Source organism: Pinus tabuliformis, chromosome 7 (assembly GCF_031772625.1).
Source record: "Pinus tabuliformis cultivar Carrire ecotype Pingquan chromosome 7, CPIR1, whole genome shotgun sequence".
NCBI classification, from domain to species: Eukaryota; Viridiplantae; Streptophyta; class Pinopsida; order Pinales; family Pinaceae; genus Pinus; species Pinus tabuliformis.
In genome coordinates, this window is record NC_142293.1 from 831,403,756 (window position 1) to 831,424,833 (window position 21,078).

The 21,078-nt window shown below is 38.1% G+C and overlaps 1 protein-coding gene across 1 annotated transcript in view; it reads left to right on the forward strand.

Moving 5' to 3' along the window:
* LOC149250191 (uncharacterized) overlaps window positions 1–21,078 on the forward strand; it is a 371,096-nt gene that overhangs the window by 274,326 nt on the left and 75,692 nt on the right. Inside the window, exons 15-16 of the mRNA XM_089453574.1 lie at window positions 13,420–13,473; window positions 13,630–13,720. Of these exons, the coding sequence (XP_089309700.1) occupies window positions 13,420–13,473; window positions 13,630–13,720 (145 nt within the window). The remainder of the gene's footprint in view (window positions 1–13,419; window positions 13,474–13,629; window positions 13,721–21,078) is intronic.

Here is a 21,078-nt window from a genome sequence, read left to right on the forward strand (position 1 = left end):
GCTGAGAAGTGACCTCAAGTGGTCAGAGAGATTATGGTGGCCAATTTACCATTTTCCCGCATTAAAAGATATTTTAATTGAGGGAAATGTGCTCAATGATTAAAATAATAATAAAATAGGAACTTTTAGAGGGGTCCATCAGATCTATAAAAAGAGGAGGAGGCCATTAGAGTACATCTTGGATTTGATCTTTCTTCTTGTATGAGAGATTGAGAACCCGGTTCTCTACTTCATTGGTAGCGACAGGACAGAAACCCTTGGGTAATTTAGTGAGATTGGGCGAGTTCCCATTTCCCCTTGGTGAATTCATCCAGAATTCATTGGAGAGCTCAGCAGTGACATTTCAGTTCAGTTTTGGAGAGCCAACACAACATTGGAGCAAATTCTTAAGGCCAATTTTCCATCTCAACTATTTTATTGTATCAACATGTAAACCCTAGTTTCTATTATAATAAAAATTGAGATTATTCCTGCTCATCATATTATTGAATTGCATGCACTCTATTTGTTATATTTTACATGGCAACCTTTTGGTTATTGAATGGTAATTTTACGGAGAAATTTTAATTGAGTTAGATTTCTGCAAAATTAGCCAAATATCCCATTTGGGATATTACAAAAATATACAAATTTAGCAGTCAATTCTTTGTAAGGCTTCAAAATCCATTAGCTAGGACTTCCTAGTCAAGGGTATATTCATTAATTGGCCATGTTTGCTATAAATGAGTGAACTTGGTAAAGGTGTCATCTTTTTCGTCATTGTGAAATCTCCTAGGAAGATCTTCAATGAACATTTTCTAGTAAACAGACAACCACAATTTTTCTTTGACCATAAGTTGAACCAATCATATGCATCACCTTCTAAGGATACAATTGATAATTTTTCTAGTTTGTTAGCAGGTGGGTTGATAGCGAAAATCATTCAGTTTTATTAACCCACATGATGGCTTTTCTATCTTCTAGTCCATCTTATTCAAGTATTATTGATTTTGTCGAAACATAAGTTTGTTGTTTATGATCTAAGTGATATAAATTCATAGATTGATTGGGGTGTCTATTCTTGTGATTCGGATGTAGATGAGTTCTTCTTGTTTGACCTTTCTTTAACACGTGTGTTGTAATTTCTCGATTTACTTTAGGTACTAATGTAGTTGAGTTGGTTATAGAATCTTCACATGAAATCTTTGATGTTTGAACTGCAACTTTTGAGTACATCTTCACTTCAGTTGGTTTATCCTCTTCTTGAGTTGTGATATTGATTAGATTGGTATTCATTCCCTTATCTTCAACTTGGATTGCTACGACTAGAGACTATGCTACTTCTTCTTGAGTAAATTATTCTAACTTGTTTTTTAGCAACTTCTTGTCACTTTTAAGCTTCTTTATTTGTATAAGAAGGTTTTGAAGGGGAAGGCAATGTTATGAATAAAATATAAATACATAAATAATAACAAGGAATAGTTAATTAAAGAGTAATTAGTTAATCAAGATTCAAGAGGCATGCCCCTAAGGGCATGATCATTCATGAAAGGATACCTACCTAGGTATATAAAGCAGACCCTCATTTGTAACACAATCATCTCATATCCTTTATACATTTCTTATATATATAAATACTGTCCTATTATGGATATTTACATATATCAGATCTTCTGAGTTTCTGCTGCGTATACGAACATTTTTCGTAACAACTTGCTTCCTGTTTGCTATTCTATGGTAGTGGAATGACGTATCTTCACTTTTATGCCCTAGTGTCCAATTCTTACCACATATATGACACTTGTTTTCCTTCTTTTTCTCTATGTTTGAGTGGTGTTATTTATTAGTGTTGTAATCACTTGATGCACTGTAATTAATTGTCTTCTTTGAGAATCTGATAACTACCTCATGTTGAGTAGTGAGCTTTTTTTTTTATTATTGTCACTGTGCTTTTAGGTTCAACCAAATTCTTAAGTCTTAATAGTCTTACTTCATTGTGCATAATGGGTTTTAATCTTGAAATATACAAATTTAGCAGTTGATTCTCTGTAAGGTTTCAAAATCCAATAGCTAGGACTTCCTAGTCAAGGGTATATTCATTAATTGACCCTTTTTGTTGTAAATGAGTGAACCTAGTAAAGGTGTCATCTTTTTTGTCATTGTGAAATCTACTAAGAAGATCTTCAATGAACATTTTCTAGTAAACAGACAACCACAATTTTTCTTTGACCACTAGCTGAACCAATCATATGCATCACCTTCTATGGACACAATTGATAATTTTTTTAGTTTGTTAGCAGGGGGGTTGATAGTGAAAATCATTCAGTTTTATTAACGACATGATGGATTTGTTGAAAATAGTGTAAGTAGGTTCAGTCTTCATAATGACAAATCTTGTAATGATGTAATTTTGTATCAAGAAATTTTTTATATTTTTGCTTGAGACATGGGTTTCATGCTCAAGAAATTTCTTGGTCTAGTTGTGGCTCCCATTGAGTGCCTTAGGTTGAGTTATGTAAAATGAAGACAATCATGTATTGTTACACTTACAAATATAATTGTTGTAAGTCAAAAGGTCCTTCAAGATCATTAATGAAATACTCCAAAATGTACCCACCGAATTGATGCGAAGAAGCCGCTCGAAATAATTTATTTGGACAGTCTAGAAGCCTCCTATCATGTTGGCCTAGTCAAGGCATCATGTAGGCTTAGGAGATGAGAACACAAGCCTATATAAAAGCAGCATTGATACCTCCTCCAACACACATCTGTCTCATTCTCTCAAGGAAGGATAAACAAAGAGAAAGGATTGAAGAGAAGAGGCTGCAGTCCAAGAGGAAGTTTGTGCCCTCATCTGAAATCACCTAGGAAGTCTGTTCACACATGCGACAATTAGATCCAAGCTAGGGCATCATCTTGTATGGGCATATTGTTGGGTTAAAGGCTCGATCTTGCAGTAGTTGGAAGGAACAACCTATCTAGAAGAAGTTTGCAAGGAGAACGAGGTCATAGAAGGGCTAGAATAGCCCTAACCATCCTCACATATGTGGACTGTATACTGAAGTTGACAGATCTATCCTTGTTGTTCTAGGACAGTCCCTCTCTTGGCATCAAGAAGGCTCGTTCTAAGCTCAAGGCAAAGGGTCATGATATGTGAGATCAATCTCCAAGGAAAGTGAAGATATAGGAAGGCTAGGTGAGCCTATCTTTGATCACATTTGCAGACTGGCATAGTGTTGTTGCAGACATACTGTGCTATCTGAAGTTGCCTAAAGAAAGACTTGTTTGGGTACATTTTGGAGGTATTTTCATTTGATTTCTCAAGGTGTTCTTGAGTCAAAGTTTGGGTCTTGGAATTCATCAATAAAGATTCTATAAGAAAGAGTTTGAAGGTGTTAATTTTAGGTATGTTCTATGCTTAGAGCAATTTATTTCAATTTTCACAGTTAACTCAATATCTTTTTCAGATTAGCAATCACATCAGCATTAAAGTAAATTGCAGATAGAACATAAACATAGATTGCAGAAGACAAGCCAAGATAAGAGGACACAAGATGTGGCGCTAGCCAGGGACAAACCGAAATGTGGGGAAACCCTTGATCAATTCTTCTTATATGTTCTTCAATAGTTCAGTAGAGAGAGATTGAGAGATAATACATTTACAATAGAAATCAACACTTTGACCTATTTAAATAAGAGCATAGATCATCTCTGAGAAGATGATACATGAGGTCGCTGAACTCAGTTGAAGACATGCTGCTTCAACTGATTCTCCTAGGTGACTTCATCACCCATCATAGTGCTGCACCTCACTGTGTTACACCATTCTACACCCATCATCACTATGTTGGACCTTATTATCATACTGTTGCGCCATATGCTGCACCTTCCTGTACTGCAACATCTTGTTGTACCTTATCATCTTGCTGCACCTACTAGTGTTGCCTCATCCTGTACCTTACCGTGCCCATCATGTTGCATCTCATTGTTGCACCATGATTGCTTGTTGTCCGATGTACCATGCTCCACCAAGCATCATAGCCTAGCTGTCCCAATGTGTTTGCAGCACCATGCTTGCCACCATGTGCTTACTGCACCTTGCTGTTGTTGTTGTCCCATTGCGCCATTGCTGCACAATGTCATTGTTGTCATATTTACCATGCTGTCACACTACTAGCACTACTGTCCCACTGTTAGTGACATTGCCATTCCATGTTTGCCATACTATTGTCCCATTGTTAATCATTGTTGCTCCTATGATTGCTTGTTGTCCAATTTGTGTTTGCAGCGCCGTGTTTTCTGTTGTCCCATTGTAACCTACAACAATCCAACAATCATGCCCCAAAAACATACCTTGAACAACCTTAATGAACTGTGACCTAGTCAAGGTAGATGGCTTCCAAGTTCCTCCTAATGTTGTTGTTCTGAGCATATGGCAACCCCTAACACTTCCACGATGGCTTGTTTTGGAGTGGTTGGGCCTGTGGCCTACCACAGACCTCTGCTGCACACTTACAACCTTCCGAAACAGTCTTACCTTACCTTTTGCTGCCCTCAAACAATCCGTAATTTCTCCTCTCCATACAATTAGGCCTGCATTTAGGCCTCTCCATACAATGTTATGTTCCTCCTTTACTCAGCCTAGGAGCTTGCCCTCTCAGCCCTAGAACCTTGGCCCTCCATCCATCAATTCGATCACTTGAAGTGGCCTGTGGCTAGGGCATCATGGGCTTGCGGCTAGGGCATCATGGTAACCCTCCCTGACTGCGGCTAGGTATCCTTTTAGGACTGCGTATAGGTAGGAATTTAGGACTGCGGCTAGGGCAACATGTTTAGCCCAGTGTTTTACGACTCCGACTCGGACTCCGACTCGGCTGAGGATCGACTCCGACTCCGACTCCGACTCGGTAATGACTCGGCCTAGTCGATTTCAATGACTCGGTCGTTGTAAAAAATAAATTAAATATTTATTTTTTTTATAAAAAAACATAATTTTAAATATTGTAAACATAATTTTAAAGATTTTCATTCATGTTTCCAAAGTCCAAACACACAGCATTATAATATAGATGGAAGACAACATATGATCAAAGTAGGCTCATGAACCAATCCATTATATCAAAATGGTACCCAATGGCAATACATAGTCAACTGTCATACATGATCAAAGACTCAAAACAAAATACAAATAACCAAGGAGGCTAGAAATGGCCTCTACAACAAAAGTAAACTGTGATGGTGACCAGACTCCAATACTAGTACTACTGCAGCACTGCTAGCAGCTACACTACTACTGGCTAGTAGCTACTGCCAGAGGAGCCAAGATCATCTCGACCAATCTCTGGAGTCTGGATCATCATCATCAGAACAGTGAAAAAAATATACAGTAGCTCTAGGTGTCAAGGTAAGGGTTTCAATTTGTATTCCTTTGTGTGTTCCAAATTTCCAATGGAATTTGTTTGGGTAATTCTTTGAGTATAATTTCAGAACTTTATTGTATTTTGATCCGTTGGTGTTGTTTTACCTTGAGTCTAGGGTTATTTTAAATTTTTATCCTTAAGATCTGTTCTCTTCCTTTTTCCCTTGTGATTCGATTGGGATTCCTTTTCAATTGCACACCCAGAATTTTATTACAGACCTGCTCCAAAGAACTCGACATCCACTAACAATGAACTACACGACTTATGCTTGACTGTGGATAATCATTTGCACTGAAGAGTCAAGACTCAAGTAAAGTGTTTAGGGCTCGGACATGTGTAGTAGGGCTTGAGGAAAAGTTATATTAACTGCAGATTTTAGGCCTTATATCCAGCAACATAGTACTGTTTAGGTCCTTTTTGCATTAATTTGTTTTGTAACTTTGAGTCTCTTGGGTATTCTGTTGAGTGCAAGAGTAGGCCCTCATCCAGGGCATCGTTTGACATTTCAATTGTAATTTGGACGATACCTTATATATAGAGTCTAGACTGATATATAGAATCTAGATATCAGATTTACTAGCTGTAATAAGATCTGTACATTAAACAGATATGAAGAACCTAGGCTTATTTCAAAGGGATTGACCACTGGTATCTTCAACAATGATAGTGATATCAGCCCTTTCACTCTTCAGCTCAGAAAATCAGTGCATAACCATGTCACTCCAACAATGGACACGATCTGAAATAATTGTGGAATGAGGAAACACATACAGCAAAAGTTAAAACTCAGCCCCCTTCACACTTGAATAGTCAACAGTGATAATAGATATATGGCAGATTTCGATTCCATATTAAAACATATGTGACTTAAACTGCATTAAACAGTTTGGAATCCTTAAACTCCATTAAACATTTGAAAAATACCAAAAAAATGAATTTTTTTATGTCTTTTATGCCTGCCCAGCCGGTTTTCATTGACTCGGCCTGGTCAATACGGACTCGGCCTGGTTGACCGAGTCAACTATGACTCGGCTTGGTCATTGGGTGACTAGGCCGAGTCATAGTTGACTCGGTCAACCGAGCCGGTTTGCTGGCCTGGTCGCAAATTTTTTTAATGGCTCGGTTTGACCCGACCGTTTCCGAGTTGACTCTGCCTGGTTGTAAAACACTGGTTTAGCCACCTCCATAGCTGCGTCAACCCTCCTTCCATGACTGCGTTAATGGTAAGGACATCTTCTTTAGGTCAACGTATAGGTCCCTTCCATAACTACGGTGTGATCTCCATTAGGGCAGCGTAGATCAACCTCCTTCCCTCTTGCGTTTAGGGCTTCCTCTTCTAGATTTCTCTTCCACTAAAATCCAAAGTGAGTGGAGAGAAATCAAGAGTGAAGTGTGTGTGAAATGACTCTCAAGTCATCTCCTTTTATACTAAAACATTGAGCACATGTGGGGGTTATTTGGTTGCTGGCTGACCTTGACGAATTGTCTTATAACACAAATAAATTCATAACTCCATGAATACTTATCTGAATTGGATGATCTTTAGATCAATCCTACACCTCTCGATGAGAGGAGTCCAAGAAAAATATCATCTGCCATAAATAAGATGACCCACATGGAGTTTGGCCCTAGTTTCCACTTTTAATAGAAGGGTTTCTTCTCTCACGATTTGGAGAGGTTTTTGCCCTAGCTTGGTGCCAATATCTTCTGTACTCGTACATTGTTGATCTTCTTGTTTTGATAGTTGGTTGATGATAATAAAACATGTTGATAATAAGAAGTAGAATATAAGAAAATAATATCACAAGTAGTTATCATAGTTAAGAGAAATCAAATTCTAAAATTGCCCTAGATTTCTCAACATGGTATCGGAGTGAAGTTCTACTAAGGGCATGAAGAAGGTCACCTCCCTCATGAAGAAGTTGGAAAGCATTGGATCATTTATGACAAGCTTCATCAGTCAAAAAATCAAGCATGGGTCAGCGCATAAAGGCAGAAGAGAACTCGCATTCTCTCTGAAATTTTTGGATGGATACAAGGACTGAAATCCACATCAAAGAAGGTTAGAACAAGGGTTTGACTGCAACTTCAGATGTGTATAAGGTGCAGGAAGAAACCCGGGATAGTCTGACTCCATCACCTAATAATACACATGATTATAAGGGTTTGAGATACGCATGATAGGAGGACATAGTCTTGGTGTAATGAAGAGTTCTGTGCAAGAAACAATCTCGGCATACCTGTGAATGAAGAGACATAGTCTCGGCATAATCATGACAAGCAAAGTCTCAATGGATATCTCAGTGAAAACGATTCGGACCTGTCTCCTAGCAGCCTTATTATATATGTATGTATCTCGTTGATCTCATCTCAAGAATATCCTCGCATATATCTTAGAAGTCTCGGCCTAGTTACAGGATCATAGTGACATAGTCTCGGCATGTCTACAACAGACCTCGATGCAATGAAATCGTAGTTACAGTCTCGGTGAAAGTGCAGACACAATCTCATGTTAGAAGAAGGATCTTAGTAATGCTTTCTCTCGGCATAACCGTCACTGTCTCACACTCTTGATGTGGAGGATCTTTGAGATCAATAAGTCTCGGCATACCTTCTAAACTGTTAGGATCTCAATTGTAATCATGGTCTTGATGGTAGTCTAATGAGGATATCGGTACAGCACATATCCCAAACATAAACATGTTCTCGACACAGTTGTATTCATATCAAGGTCAAGATCTTGATGAAGGTTGTAGCAGTGACCTAATTGAAATGCTACTCTCTGAAATGTAGTAAAGAAGGTCATCTTAATGAGATCTCAATTGGGAGATCTGAGAAAGATGATAAGAAGATAATCATCTATTTTCTTAATAAGAAAGATGACAAGTGTCCTTGGAACAAGGAAGTTTCCTCATCTAACAACTTGTGGTACCTATGCAAGATGGAAAAAGGGTAAGTTGTAGACAAAAGTGTTGAAGGTTAAAGGACTAAAGTATGACAAGGGAAGTTTGGTCCTCAAACAAGACAGATTAGTATAGCTAAGATTCAGTGCTATGGGAAGATTATGGAAAGAAGCTCATATCGCCAGAAGGATGGAAGAAGTTGAAGAAGAAGGGCCAAGGAAAGAGGGAGTAACAGACCTCTACTATGAGTGAGATGGTGTCTCTCACAAAAGGGTCCTATCATAACCTCCTAAATCCTTAGTTACAGATATGACCATGATAAAAATATGGATCGTGGCATCATGGAAGTATTAGAAACAAGAATTCGTGACACCAACATGGGAATTATGAAGGACAAAATCCATGGCAGTCGAACATGAAGGATATAGCTCCTAGGAACCTCATTGGATATTAAAAGAAATATTTGCTAGATGAGGATATGCAAGATCCTGACGATTCTCTGATTGAAACCTCAACGGAGGGTTCACTTTTCAATCAAGGAATCCGCTAGAAAAAGCCTAAAGGTAGAATGAGTTATGTATGCTTGTGTTTAATATTGTAATGTCATGTCATATGGTTGCAAGTAGCATGGATCAAGCATGATCAAAAGAAAATGGATCTCCTCCTCTAAAAGAATGTAGGAAGGCATAAGTCTCTCTAGATGAAATCAACATAATATGTCCTATGAGGTGGTTGACTACAATTAAAAGAAACTCTGATTGAAAGCTCCTAGGAATGGAAGGTGTGAGGATGGAAGAGATCGTGAAATATGCAACCATGATGAAGGCAATCAACATCCAAAGGATCAGGAAGATATGACTAGGAAATCTCCCGTAAAGAAATGAAGACTCTGATGGAAGTCTGAAAGGATGAAGACCCTTGACAACATATATCTTTGGGACATGTGTCAACATGTATGTAGGGTGTTGATACCTACAAGAAGATGTCACTGGAAAAGGTCATCACCAAAAAGGTAATATGTGATTTGTTTTTGGTTTCTGACCTCTTGAAGAAAGTCTGGGTATGTGTGTAGGGCCAAGGTAGGGAGAGTTGTGAAGGGTGTCACAACTATGCACCTTGTGATTTAGAGCAGTCACCGTTGAAGGAAAAGTGAAGATAGATGACCCTATGAAGGAAGCCCATAAGCGAAACCCAAGGAGGATACTTTCCGGGAAAGAAGGAATGCCATGATGAAGGAAAGTGATGGATGGTTGAACCCTACAAGTGAAGAAATTGATGACATCGAGGTCTTGAATCATCAGTCAACTAGAAGACCCTATAAAGTACTGATGATAGAGTCCCTGTTTAAGAGGGAGCTCTGGGAGGTTCCTATGAGTAAAGGAAATCGAGTAAGTTTCTGAGTGAAGAGAAACTTGGAACTCATCCCTGGTTAAGAGGGAGAGTTAGACACGACATTCTTGTCTTCAGTTTGGAAGAAAGAATGGAGGATTGTTTAATCATCTGGCATCCGACACTCTTTGAGGATGTGGTAGGGCATCCAAGACAAGAGTGGGCAAGAGGACCGATATTCTTGAGGGTTGGAACCCAAGATGAGAATGGTCCTAGTAGGGCATACTCGGAGAACGCCTGGGTGGGTATGACGGTGACCCTAAGAGAAACAATGATGATGTGTGTTTACCAGTCATTGGTCTTGCAAACATTGTGCTCTAATCTAAGTGAGAGATAGAGTTGTTAGTCAAGGCCTTTCTATATGGAAACAATGTTGGCTGAAATGATGCTATAATAGATGGATAACTAATCTGACTCTTTTCTTATGAGAACTCTTGTATTGAGAATGTCCATGTACCATGTATGTATGAATACCTCCCTAGTTAAGAGGGAGTGTTGAAAATAGTGTAACTAGGTTCAGTCTTCATAATGACAAATCTTATAATGATGTAATTTTGTATCAAGAAATTTTTTATATTTTTGCTTGAGACATGGGTTTCATGCTCAAGAAGTTTCTTGGTCTAGTTGTGGCTCCCATTGAGAGCCTTAGGTTGAGTTATGTAAAATGAAGACTATCATGTGTTGTTACGCTTGGAAATATAATTGTTGTGAGTCAAAAAGTCCTTCAAGAACATTAATGAAATACTCCAAAATGTACCCACTAAATTGATGCAAAGAAGCCACTCGAAATAATTTATTTGGACAGTCTAGAAGCCTCCTATCATGTTGGCCTAGTCAAGGGATCATGTCGGCCTAGGAGATGAGAACACAAGCCTATATAAAGGCAGCGTTGATACCTCCTCCAACACACATCTATCTCATTCTCTCAAGGAAGGATAAACAAAGAGAAAGGATTGAAGAGAAGAAGCTGCAGTCCAAGAGGAAGTCTGTTCCCTCATCTGAAATCACCTAGCAAGTCTGTTCACACATGCGGCAATCAGATCCGAGCTAGGGCATCATCTTGTATGGGCATATTGTTGGGTTAAAGGCTTGATCTTGCAACAGTTGGAAGCAACAAGCTATCTAGAAGAAGTTTGCAAGGAGAACAAGGTCATAGAAGGGCTAGAATAGCCCTAACCCTCCTCGCATGTGTGGACTGTATACTGAAGTTGACAGATCTATCCTCGTTGTTCTAGGATAGTCACTCTCTCGGCATCAAGAAGGCTCGTTCCAAGCTCAAGGCAAAGGGTCATGATATGTGAGATCAATCTCCAAGGAAAGCGAAGATATAGGAAGGCTAGGTGAGCCTATCCTTGATCACATTTGCAGACTGTCATAGTGTTGTTGCAGACCTACTGTGCTATCTGAAGTTGCAGAAAGAAAGACTTGTTTGGGTACATTTTGGAGGTATTGTCATTTGATTTCTGAAGGTGTTCTTGAGTCAAAGTTTGGGTCTTGGAATTCATCAATAAAGATTCTATAAGAAAGAGTTTGAAGGGTTTTTCCTCTCACGATTTGGAGAGATTTTTGCCCTGGCTTGGTGCCAATATCTTGTGTACTCATGCATTGTTGATCTTCTTGTTTTGATAGCTGGTTGATGATAATAACACATGTTAATAATAAGAAGCAGAATATAAGAAAAGAATATCACAAGCAATTATCATAGTTAAGAGAAATCGAATTCTAAAATTGCCCTAGATTTCTCAACAGGATTTTCTATCTCTAGCCCATCTTATTCAGGTATTATTGATTTTGATTTTATTTTAAGCAACCCATGTTATTTTGATATCTTTGGTAACTTGTGTTTGGTTATTTTAGATTTGGTGGTGGTTTTGTTGGACTAAGGATTGTGCAAATAACACATCCACCCTTTTGGTTTGTTGGTCAAACCTTTCATTATGATCATCAAGTATATTTGATATTTCATCTTTGTCATCATTTTTCGTTCTTGATAGGGCTTGCCATATTTTTTTAGAATCTTGTATCAACCTGCTAGTTTTGTCTTCTTTTCCTATTAATTTATCAAATTTGTCTCTTAATTTGTTTTGTCATACTTCTAAGTCATAATGTTATGTTATTGAATTCATCTCTATATCACTTAACCTCCATTTGTAATTCTTCATTGCTAACCATGTTGGGGACCGGGGTTGGCCTTTTACTTTGTAGACTCCACTTTTCTTTTGTATAAGGTTTTCTTGTTTTTTTATAGTGTGATTTTACAAGCCAAAGGTTGAAGTTTTTATAAAAGGACTTATAAAAGTGAGCTGACCATTCCAAGTGCAAAAGAAAATAAAAGATATAAAAATTTGTCAATGATTTCAAAAGGCAAAACTTTAGTAAAGGACATACAGAAATTCATGTGCCAATAAAACTGCTGCACGGACCCAAAGGAATCAATAACTACTACAGCAGTGGAAACTGCCTTGAGAAAATTGATGGTTAAGTGAAAGGCATATGGATGTATGGACAAAATGAATTGGCTGATAGTTGATTGTGCTGTGATATACCAAGACAGAATACAGGATTTGCAGCTGAGTTGTACAGGTAGCAGCAGTTCAAAATGCGGACTGAAGGTAGCAGTGAGGTTGTGCAATGATTGTACAAAGATTTTTTCTATGGACTGTGTGCTGATCACAGTCATACTGATCACTTGCACGATGGATGAGCACATGGCAATTAAGGGTTAAGTGGAGTTCACTTAGATTTGTCTCTGAGACCAAAATGAGATAAACAAACTTGTAAACAAATTGCAATAAAAATTTTCCAAGTATAGAAGAATATTGAATGATAAGAATGATTGATAGACTGATGATTACAATGAGCCTCATGATGGTATAGTTGTATGCCTTGACTGGTGACAAGGTGAAGGGTCATCTGCTGATTGACCTTTCATTAGCCTAGTTATATTATTATTATTATTAAAATATAAATTATTATGGTTATAACAGTTTATGGTGGCAAATCATATACAAAATATAAATGAATTTTCAGTAATTTTTTCAAGGGGGTTCATGGACACTAAGTGGCCTCTACATCCACGGGAAAATCCAAGTAGATCAACCTGAAGGGATCTAACCTCCGGCCAAACTAGCAAGGCCTAACCTCAAGGGCATCAAGGAAATTTGACCCCATGACCTCCCGATAAACGAAACACTTAGCAACAGGAACTCGACCTACTGAGCTATCCCTTGGGGCTTAATTTTCAGTAATAGTCTAACGAGACCAGAATTTTGACCAGAAAATAGTGGAAATTCCAGCATGATTTTGGCAAAAATCTAGCAGAAATTTTGTGAAATCTGGGTTACATCTGTCAAGCTTCAAGATTTTGGGTGCCCATGGGTATTTGATGGTGCTGAATTCATTTCCACCATAAAAAACGATTGAAACACTTTTTTGGTCGGATTTTTTGAAAAAAAATGGTCGGATTCTGACGAAAAATGACTTTCTGGGTGAATTGTGGCCTCGGTCGATAATGCTACTGCAATATATCCTGCCACAGAAGTTTTAGATATTCAATCTTTGAGATATGATTGTGAAGTAATAATGTGCAAGAAAGGTAAACGTTATGCAATGACTTCACAATTATTCATTTGGAACTCTCTTGTCCTTTCTATTTTGTTTGTAGATGGTGCTTTTTTCCTTGTATGCTGATTTAGCGTTCTAATTTCATGTTTTATGTCCATGTACAGTCGTGCAATGCCTCATATAAAAACATATGCACGCTACAATGGCCAGGAGCTTGCGTAAGCACTCAATGTGTCCTTTCTAGTTGTTGGTGTATATATTTCAAGGCATCAGCCAGTTCACACAACTTTGGTGGTTTCATTTTCTGTATAATTTTTCTTTTTTCCATAGCAGAAATGGGAAATCAATTTTTTCATTTATCTTTTGTAACACAGATGGTTTCTTCTCACGTCTTCAAATCTCAGCAAAGCTGCTTGGGGTGCACTTCAGAAAAATAGTTCTCAACTCATGATCCGTTCTTATGAGGTGAGTTTCATGACTATATTAAGCTTGCTATATTAGGACTATATTCCATAAACTCATAGAGCTAAACTTAGTAGTGATATTCCAGATAATCATATGGGACATTCTAATCTATCCTTAATACAACAGTCTGTTGAAACTTGAAAGGAATTAAGTGGTATGAGGCTTGGAATCTATCAACTGCAATGAAAATACTTCATGAACCATGGATGAAAAAGTATGATTACAAAACTGTGGTTCAAAGCTATAACTGCAAACTGTAAAATAACTCTAACTTGAAAACCATGGTTGATAACTGTAACTACAAAGTGATTTGAATTTCGCTTAGTAAATCTATTACTTCATACAAATGTGAAATCATGTGCTTCTCAACGCCATGCAGTGATGCATTTTGGTGAAATTCTATGTCAGGTCCTACGTATAGAAGTTGGTTGCTTAATTGGCTAAGTACTTGTATGAATGCAAAAATTTGTTGATGCTGATACCAGTTTTTTGAACAGCAAGGCTAGCACTGCCATCAATTGTTTATTTTTTACTGTACAAATAGTATAAAGCAATATAGATCAAAGTGTACATATCAATTAGCCAGGCTGCAATCAGATATATGACATGTCCCTATAAATGCAAGGGGATTCATCCTAGCTGTCTAAGTCCCAATTGTTGGAAATACTGAGAGGGAAGGTGAATCAGTGTTTCTTTACAATTAGCTAATTTTAACTTCACAAAGCATTAATTATCATTAGCATTAGATTACACATAAACCAGTATCACATCATATGAACAATTACCAACACCATTCAACAATGCATGACATCAAGACAATACACGAAAGAGTTTTTAGGTGGAAACTCTTCTAGGAGAAAAATCATTGAACGCTTCTTAATATAGGTCTCAAAGGTTACATCAATAGGAAGCTCCAACTTCCAAGATTTTCAGCATCAACTAAAGGAGGCTCCAACCCCCTAGTTTATCAACGCTAACTGAAAGGACGCTCCAACGCCTTGGTTTACCACCTCCAACTGGAAGGATGCTTCAACACTTTGTTTTTATCAGCTCCAATTGAAAGGATGCTCCAACACCCTGCACAGGCTCTGATCTGCCCTAACACAACTTTCTTGCCCTGAAGTGTTCTCAGGCTCCAACCTGAAGAAGATTTCACTCTCTGCCTTGCACCATCCAACCACCCTACTCAACAAACCTACCACCTGCTTTGAAGGATCTAACCTTCAATTTACCACAACAGACCATATTTCACAATTTTTAGACTAGATCCACTTGTGCTCAATATCAATCATAAATAATATCAAAGCAATCTGCTGACTTTATCGATTAGCAATGCTGGAACAAAGTCATCAGCAGCAATAACAACTCCTCTGCTTTTGCCCAATAGTCCATAACTGATTTGATCTCTGCAATACATTACCTCTCACTATGAAACCCTAGTTGGACAATGAACTAGCACCCAATGTTCTCTGCTCAATAGACCTTAATAACTCTGTCTTCTCTCCTCTTTAATGATGTTGAGCTGTCAACAATACTCTTTTCTCATCAATCACGTTGAGCTATCAAATCCTAATAGTAATATGCATACATCAACATAAACTCTATCTGCGAAAATAACACTTCTGATGACTCTGCTTGCTCAACACATCTCAACAGAATGACAAACAATATCTCTACCCTAGCAGCACACATCATATAAATCCTTGTGACAGTACATCAGTTTAATAGCATTATAACCCTTGCAAAGCAACAATGATATCTATTGTAATCTTTTGATCTCAAATCCCTTTCATAATGGCGTTAGCCATTCACAAATTCTCAACAATAACATTGCCACAACATACATCAACACAATAGCGACAATAACAAGATAATCTGGTTACTATACTAGCAGCGCAAATTCTTTGCATCCTTTGCATCAACATACTAGCATCACATCAAGTCAAACCCTAAAAGAGATGTTCTCAAAATATTACGCTAATGATATGATCAACCAATCTCTATCCTTTGTCTCAACATATGCATCACACTTTAATGGGTGTAGACTTTGGTCCAAATCCTAGGTTTTCCCGTTACTACCAATCACTGTAATCAAGTCTTTGAGTAGTGCTTCAGAAACTCAACAAAACCAAATTATAAATTAAACGTTCTACATAAGTGCTCTTTCTAGGTGTATTATACAAAATGCCACTTGTTGACCACTCTGTTTCAACGACCCCATAACAGTACACCCCTTTTTTCGCAAAAGGGATCTATCATGTTCAAGTGTTCACATCATTCAGATTTCATCATCAGTCGACAGTTTGTTAAAGATGTAAACCCATTTTGCATGGTTATAATGTAAATGATCTTAGTAAGACCATCATGTATGTAACAACCTAGATAAGCATAGTATTTTGGTAATGATTTCTACCCTAGGAGGTTTTTGTCTTTAATTCATTTGTCTATAGACACAAATGATCAACAATTTTTTCCCCTCCAACCTCCCCCTAAAGCTAGGGTGGATTTTGTCGTCAAGATATTAAGTGAGTTTTAGTGTTTTTTATTGAGTCCTTGTAAAAGTAATTTGGAAATAATCCTAGCTAATTAGCTAGATTATTTTATTACAAATTACTTAGTCTACTAGATCATATTTTGAGTCACAGAATTGGGTAGATTTTTTAGGGTCTATAATGAACAGGTGTTCCCCCTTCATGTATTAAATTGTAATATCTTAATGTAAAAAATATTTAATGCATGGTCCCTCATAATTAGACACCATTGCTAAATATTAGAGGGTTGGGAAAATTATTAATCCCCTTATAAGTCAATTAATTAAATTTTCTGACAAAATTAATTTAAAATTCTAAGCCAAAAGTTTAATTAATTTTGTGTCCTAGGTAAAATTTAATTCTCCAAAGGTGAAATTCGTGGGTTTTAAAGAAATTAATTTTTTGAGGTCCCTGGCCAAGGGATTATTGAAGAAATCAAGAAATTATGGACCCTTGGGCCTTGGTGGTTAAGTCAAATTCAATTTTTTGAGGAAATTAACTCAAAATAATTAATTTTGAGTTAATTAAAAATCAATTAAATGAAAAATTCGATTTCTAATTTTCTCCTCAAAAATAAATAATTTCTACGATGATGAGTAAAGGTTAATTAAATATTTATGAATGGTCGAGATTAATTTGATAGGGTCAAGCCAACTAGCCGTTGAAGAATTTATCTATAAATTAGAGGTCGGTGTTAGCGTATTCCAATGTTGCGAAAATCGTGATTGGGATTAAATCGGCGAGGGTCTGAAATCGGAAAAAATCGTAAAAATCAGCAAAATCAAAATCAAAATAATAATAAAATAAAATAAAATAAAAAGAAAAAAATTAAAAAATTAAAAAATCAAGATTTTCACCCAAAAAGTCGCGTTTTTTTTTCAAAAAAATCACTGAATTAATCGCGCAATATTATCGAGAAAATGAAAAAATCGCAATTTTTTGATGTTATCACGATTTTCGCAACACTAGTTTATTCTATCCAATCTTTGAATCACGTACTAAGTGTGAAAATTCCTAAACCCGGAATCCTTACTACAACAACTGATATTACTTCTCCTACTTGTTCAACCATACAAGTTATTTACTGTGTTCTATGGTAAATATTAAAGTAAATACAACTGTAGCATTCACTATTTAATATATCGAAACAAGAAACTGAACAAGAAAAGATACAACACAATGACACAATTATTTTTGGACAAATGTCCCCAGAAAAACCCAATGCGGGAAAACTGGTGCAACAGATGAGGGTTTCTTTATTATTCTTTAGCAAAAATCTCATGTACAAGATACAACGAGCAGAATAGAAGAGGATTCTCTGTGAGAATTTTTACAGACTCTTCTCAACGAGTTTCTAATCCAGGAGAGGACTTGTTGCCCCCTCTGCGTCTCACTGCGTTAGCCCTTGTGTGAGGACTACGCTATCCCAGTGTCACACTACCTCTGCGTTGTCCTCTGGTGTGTTTTCCAAATGCCCCTCGATGTCCTTCTTATAATCTTCTAGTTGAGAACCAATGACCGATATTAGATTCTAATCAATGGTTGAGATCATTTGGGCTCGATCTTCGTCTTTTTCTAGAAGTTACACCCACAGTTTAGATTAATACCCATTAATTATTTTAATTTCCTAAGTTTAGACTTAGGGTCCCATTAAAAATAATTAATTATTTTAATAAAACTGCCTTCGAGTGGAATTTCCCAAAACGGTTTCTAGGTATTGTGGAATACATATGTCTAAGCCTCCCTGCAAAATTTGAGACTTAGAGCACATCTGATGCTACCAAAAATCAACACTCCCTCTTAGCGAGGAATGTGCTCTAGCAATGCGACCTGCTAAAGCATCACCCTGTTTTGTAACATCTCCCTCTGCGCTGTTGATGTCTGACATCACTACTCACCAACCACTGCACAAATGTTGCGTCTGTACTGTTGCTAATCCTACCACTGCCAACATTGTATCTTTACTGCAACTCCCTCTCATTCCCTGCCACTATAATTGAGAAATTACCTGTTTCTGCTACTGAAACGGATTCTCTACCATACCCATCTGCTCTCTGAACTGAATGAACTTATCTCTTCCTAGAGCCTTTGTGAGTACATTTGCTACCTTATCTCCTGTGGGGACATACTGTAGTTGTACTGCCCCAAACCGAACACAGTCTCTGATAAAGTGACATTTGATATCATTGTGTTTCAATCGATCATGAAATAATGGATTCTTAGAGTTTGATACAACTCTGATTATCGCAGCAAATATTGGTCGTTTCCATCCTTTTTCTGAATAAACTCACAAGGAGTTTTCTAAGCCATATAACTTCATACATAGTTGTGCTGGCTGCCATATATTCAACTTCAGCTGAGCTCAGAGCTACCGACTTCTGCTTCTTGCTACACCAAGAGATCATTCTTGATCCAACACTGAAGCAGTACCCAGAGGTACTTTTTCAGTACGCTGAACTACCTGCCCAATCTGCATCTGTGAATCCATTCAATCTGACGTCATCCCCTTGGGAGTATTTCAACCCATATCCGACTGTTCCACACACATACCTCAGAATGTGCCTAGTTGCTGCCCAATGCACCCTTTTCAGTTCCACCATGAACTGACTAAGGGTGTTGACAGCGTAACAAATGTCTGGCCTAGTGTTGACCAAATACATGAGTGAACCAATGAGTTGTTTGTACAAGGTGGGGTCCACCTCCTTGTCTCCTGATGCATCTAGTTTCTTCCAGTTGGTGATCATGGGAGTAGCCATGGCCAACAATCCTACATTCTGAATCTCTTCAGAATTTTTGTAGCATATCTTCCTTGCCCAAGGAAGATCTCCCCATTCTTCTGCCAAACTTCCAACCCTAGAAAATAATGCATCAACCCCATATCCTTCATGTCGAATTCTGCTTCAAGATTCTTCTTGCAGTCCTGTATGAGCCTAGATGACCCTGTTAAAAACAAGTCATCCACATATAATACCAAAATAAGTGGCTCATTCTCTACCATTAAATAGTAGAGATTGGGATCAACATCACTCTTGACGAATCCCAACTGCTGCAAGTAACTATCAATCCGACCATACCATGCTTTGGGTGCCTGCTTGAGCCCATACAGGGCTTTCTTTAATCTACACACATGAGTTCTCTTTTCATGCGTTTCGAAGCCTTTAGGTTGTTCTATATACACCTCTTCTTCTATCACCCTGTTCAGAAATGCTGTCTTGACATCCATCTAGTGAATCTCCCATCCCATTTGAGCTTCTAGGGATATAACAAATCTGATAGAGGTATATTGGGCTACTGGGGCGAAGGTCTCTTCATAGTCTATTCCTTCTTTCTGTGCGTACCCTTTTGCCACGAACCTAGCCTTGTACTTCTCTATACTGCCATCTGCAACATACTTGATCTTGTAGATCCACCTTGATCCTACAACTGATGTATCCTCTAGTCTAGGTACTACTTCCTAGACATCATTTGTCATGATAGAACTATACTCCTCTACCATAGCATCCACGCACACTTGGTGTTAAACGACTTCCTGAAAGCTAGAGGGTTCTTCAACCTATGCTACCAAGGCCTGGTATCTGTCAGGCTGTCTACGCTGCCTCTTCTTGGTTCTAGGAGCTCCAACAAACTCCTTTGCATCCCTCGGCATCTGCCGTACTTCCCCACTGGTTCTACCATTGGTGGTGGGAAGCTCAATCAACTCCTCCTCCCAGTCCTATCGTTCCATCTGCTGAGAACTATCTGGATTTCCTTCTTCTGAGGAAATGCTGGTACTGGTCACTGTACTCGATCCAGGTGTTTGTCCTCCTGCCTGTCCTCCTTGCTGCTTCTAGACTAATGGAACATCTACAGACTGACCTTCTGCTAGCATCTCTCGAGATTTCCTAAAAGCTCTATCCTCCATGAACTTTGCATCCCGTTTCACTACAATCTTCCTGATGCTAGGAATGTAGATTTTGTATGCCTTTGAGGTCTCGCTATATCCTACGAGGTAGCCCTTTTCTACACTCTGATCCAGTTTACTACGCTTTTCGTCTGGAATGTGACAATATGCCACACTTCCAAATATCCTGAGATGACTTACTTTTGGCTTCTTCTCAGTGAAGACACCTTCGAACATTCTCTTCCCCAACGCTCTGTGAGGAGTTCTATTTTGGATATATATCGTTGTGTTGCAAGCCTCTACCCATAAGAATCTCGGCAATTCCTGATTATACTACATAGATTTTGCTGCCCCATCAATAGTTCTATTTTTTCGCTCTGCTACTCCATTCTGCTATGGATTATATGGAGTTGTCCATTCTCTTTTGATGCCCTCCTTTGTGCAGAAATCTGTGAAGTCTTTGTCTGTATATTCTCCACCATTATCTGAATGCAATACCTTAATCTTCTTCCCTATCATGTTTTCAACGAGAGCCTTAAACTCTCTGAATCGTTCAAAGACCTCATCCTTGGTCTTTAAGGAATAGATCCAAGTTTTTCTAGAGTGATCATCAATAAAGGTGACGAAGTATTTTCTACCACTGAGAGCTCTTGTGGACATTGGACCACAGATATCTGAGTGTATCAATCCCAATACACAATCTGCTCTATTGTTGCTTCTGGAAAAATCTGCTTTAGCATACTTCCCTAGTACGCATCCTCTACATAAATCATCATGCTTAGTACTAAGGACTGGAACTCCTGTAACAGTCTCTCTGAGCATTCTCAGTGCTCCATGATGTAAGTGTCCCATTCGCCTATGCCATTTCCTTTTCACCATTATGATTGCTGCCTATTAATGCCATTGGAAACTCGAGTTGCAACCTATACAGTCTGTTGCTTCAAGCT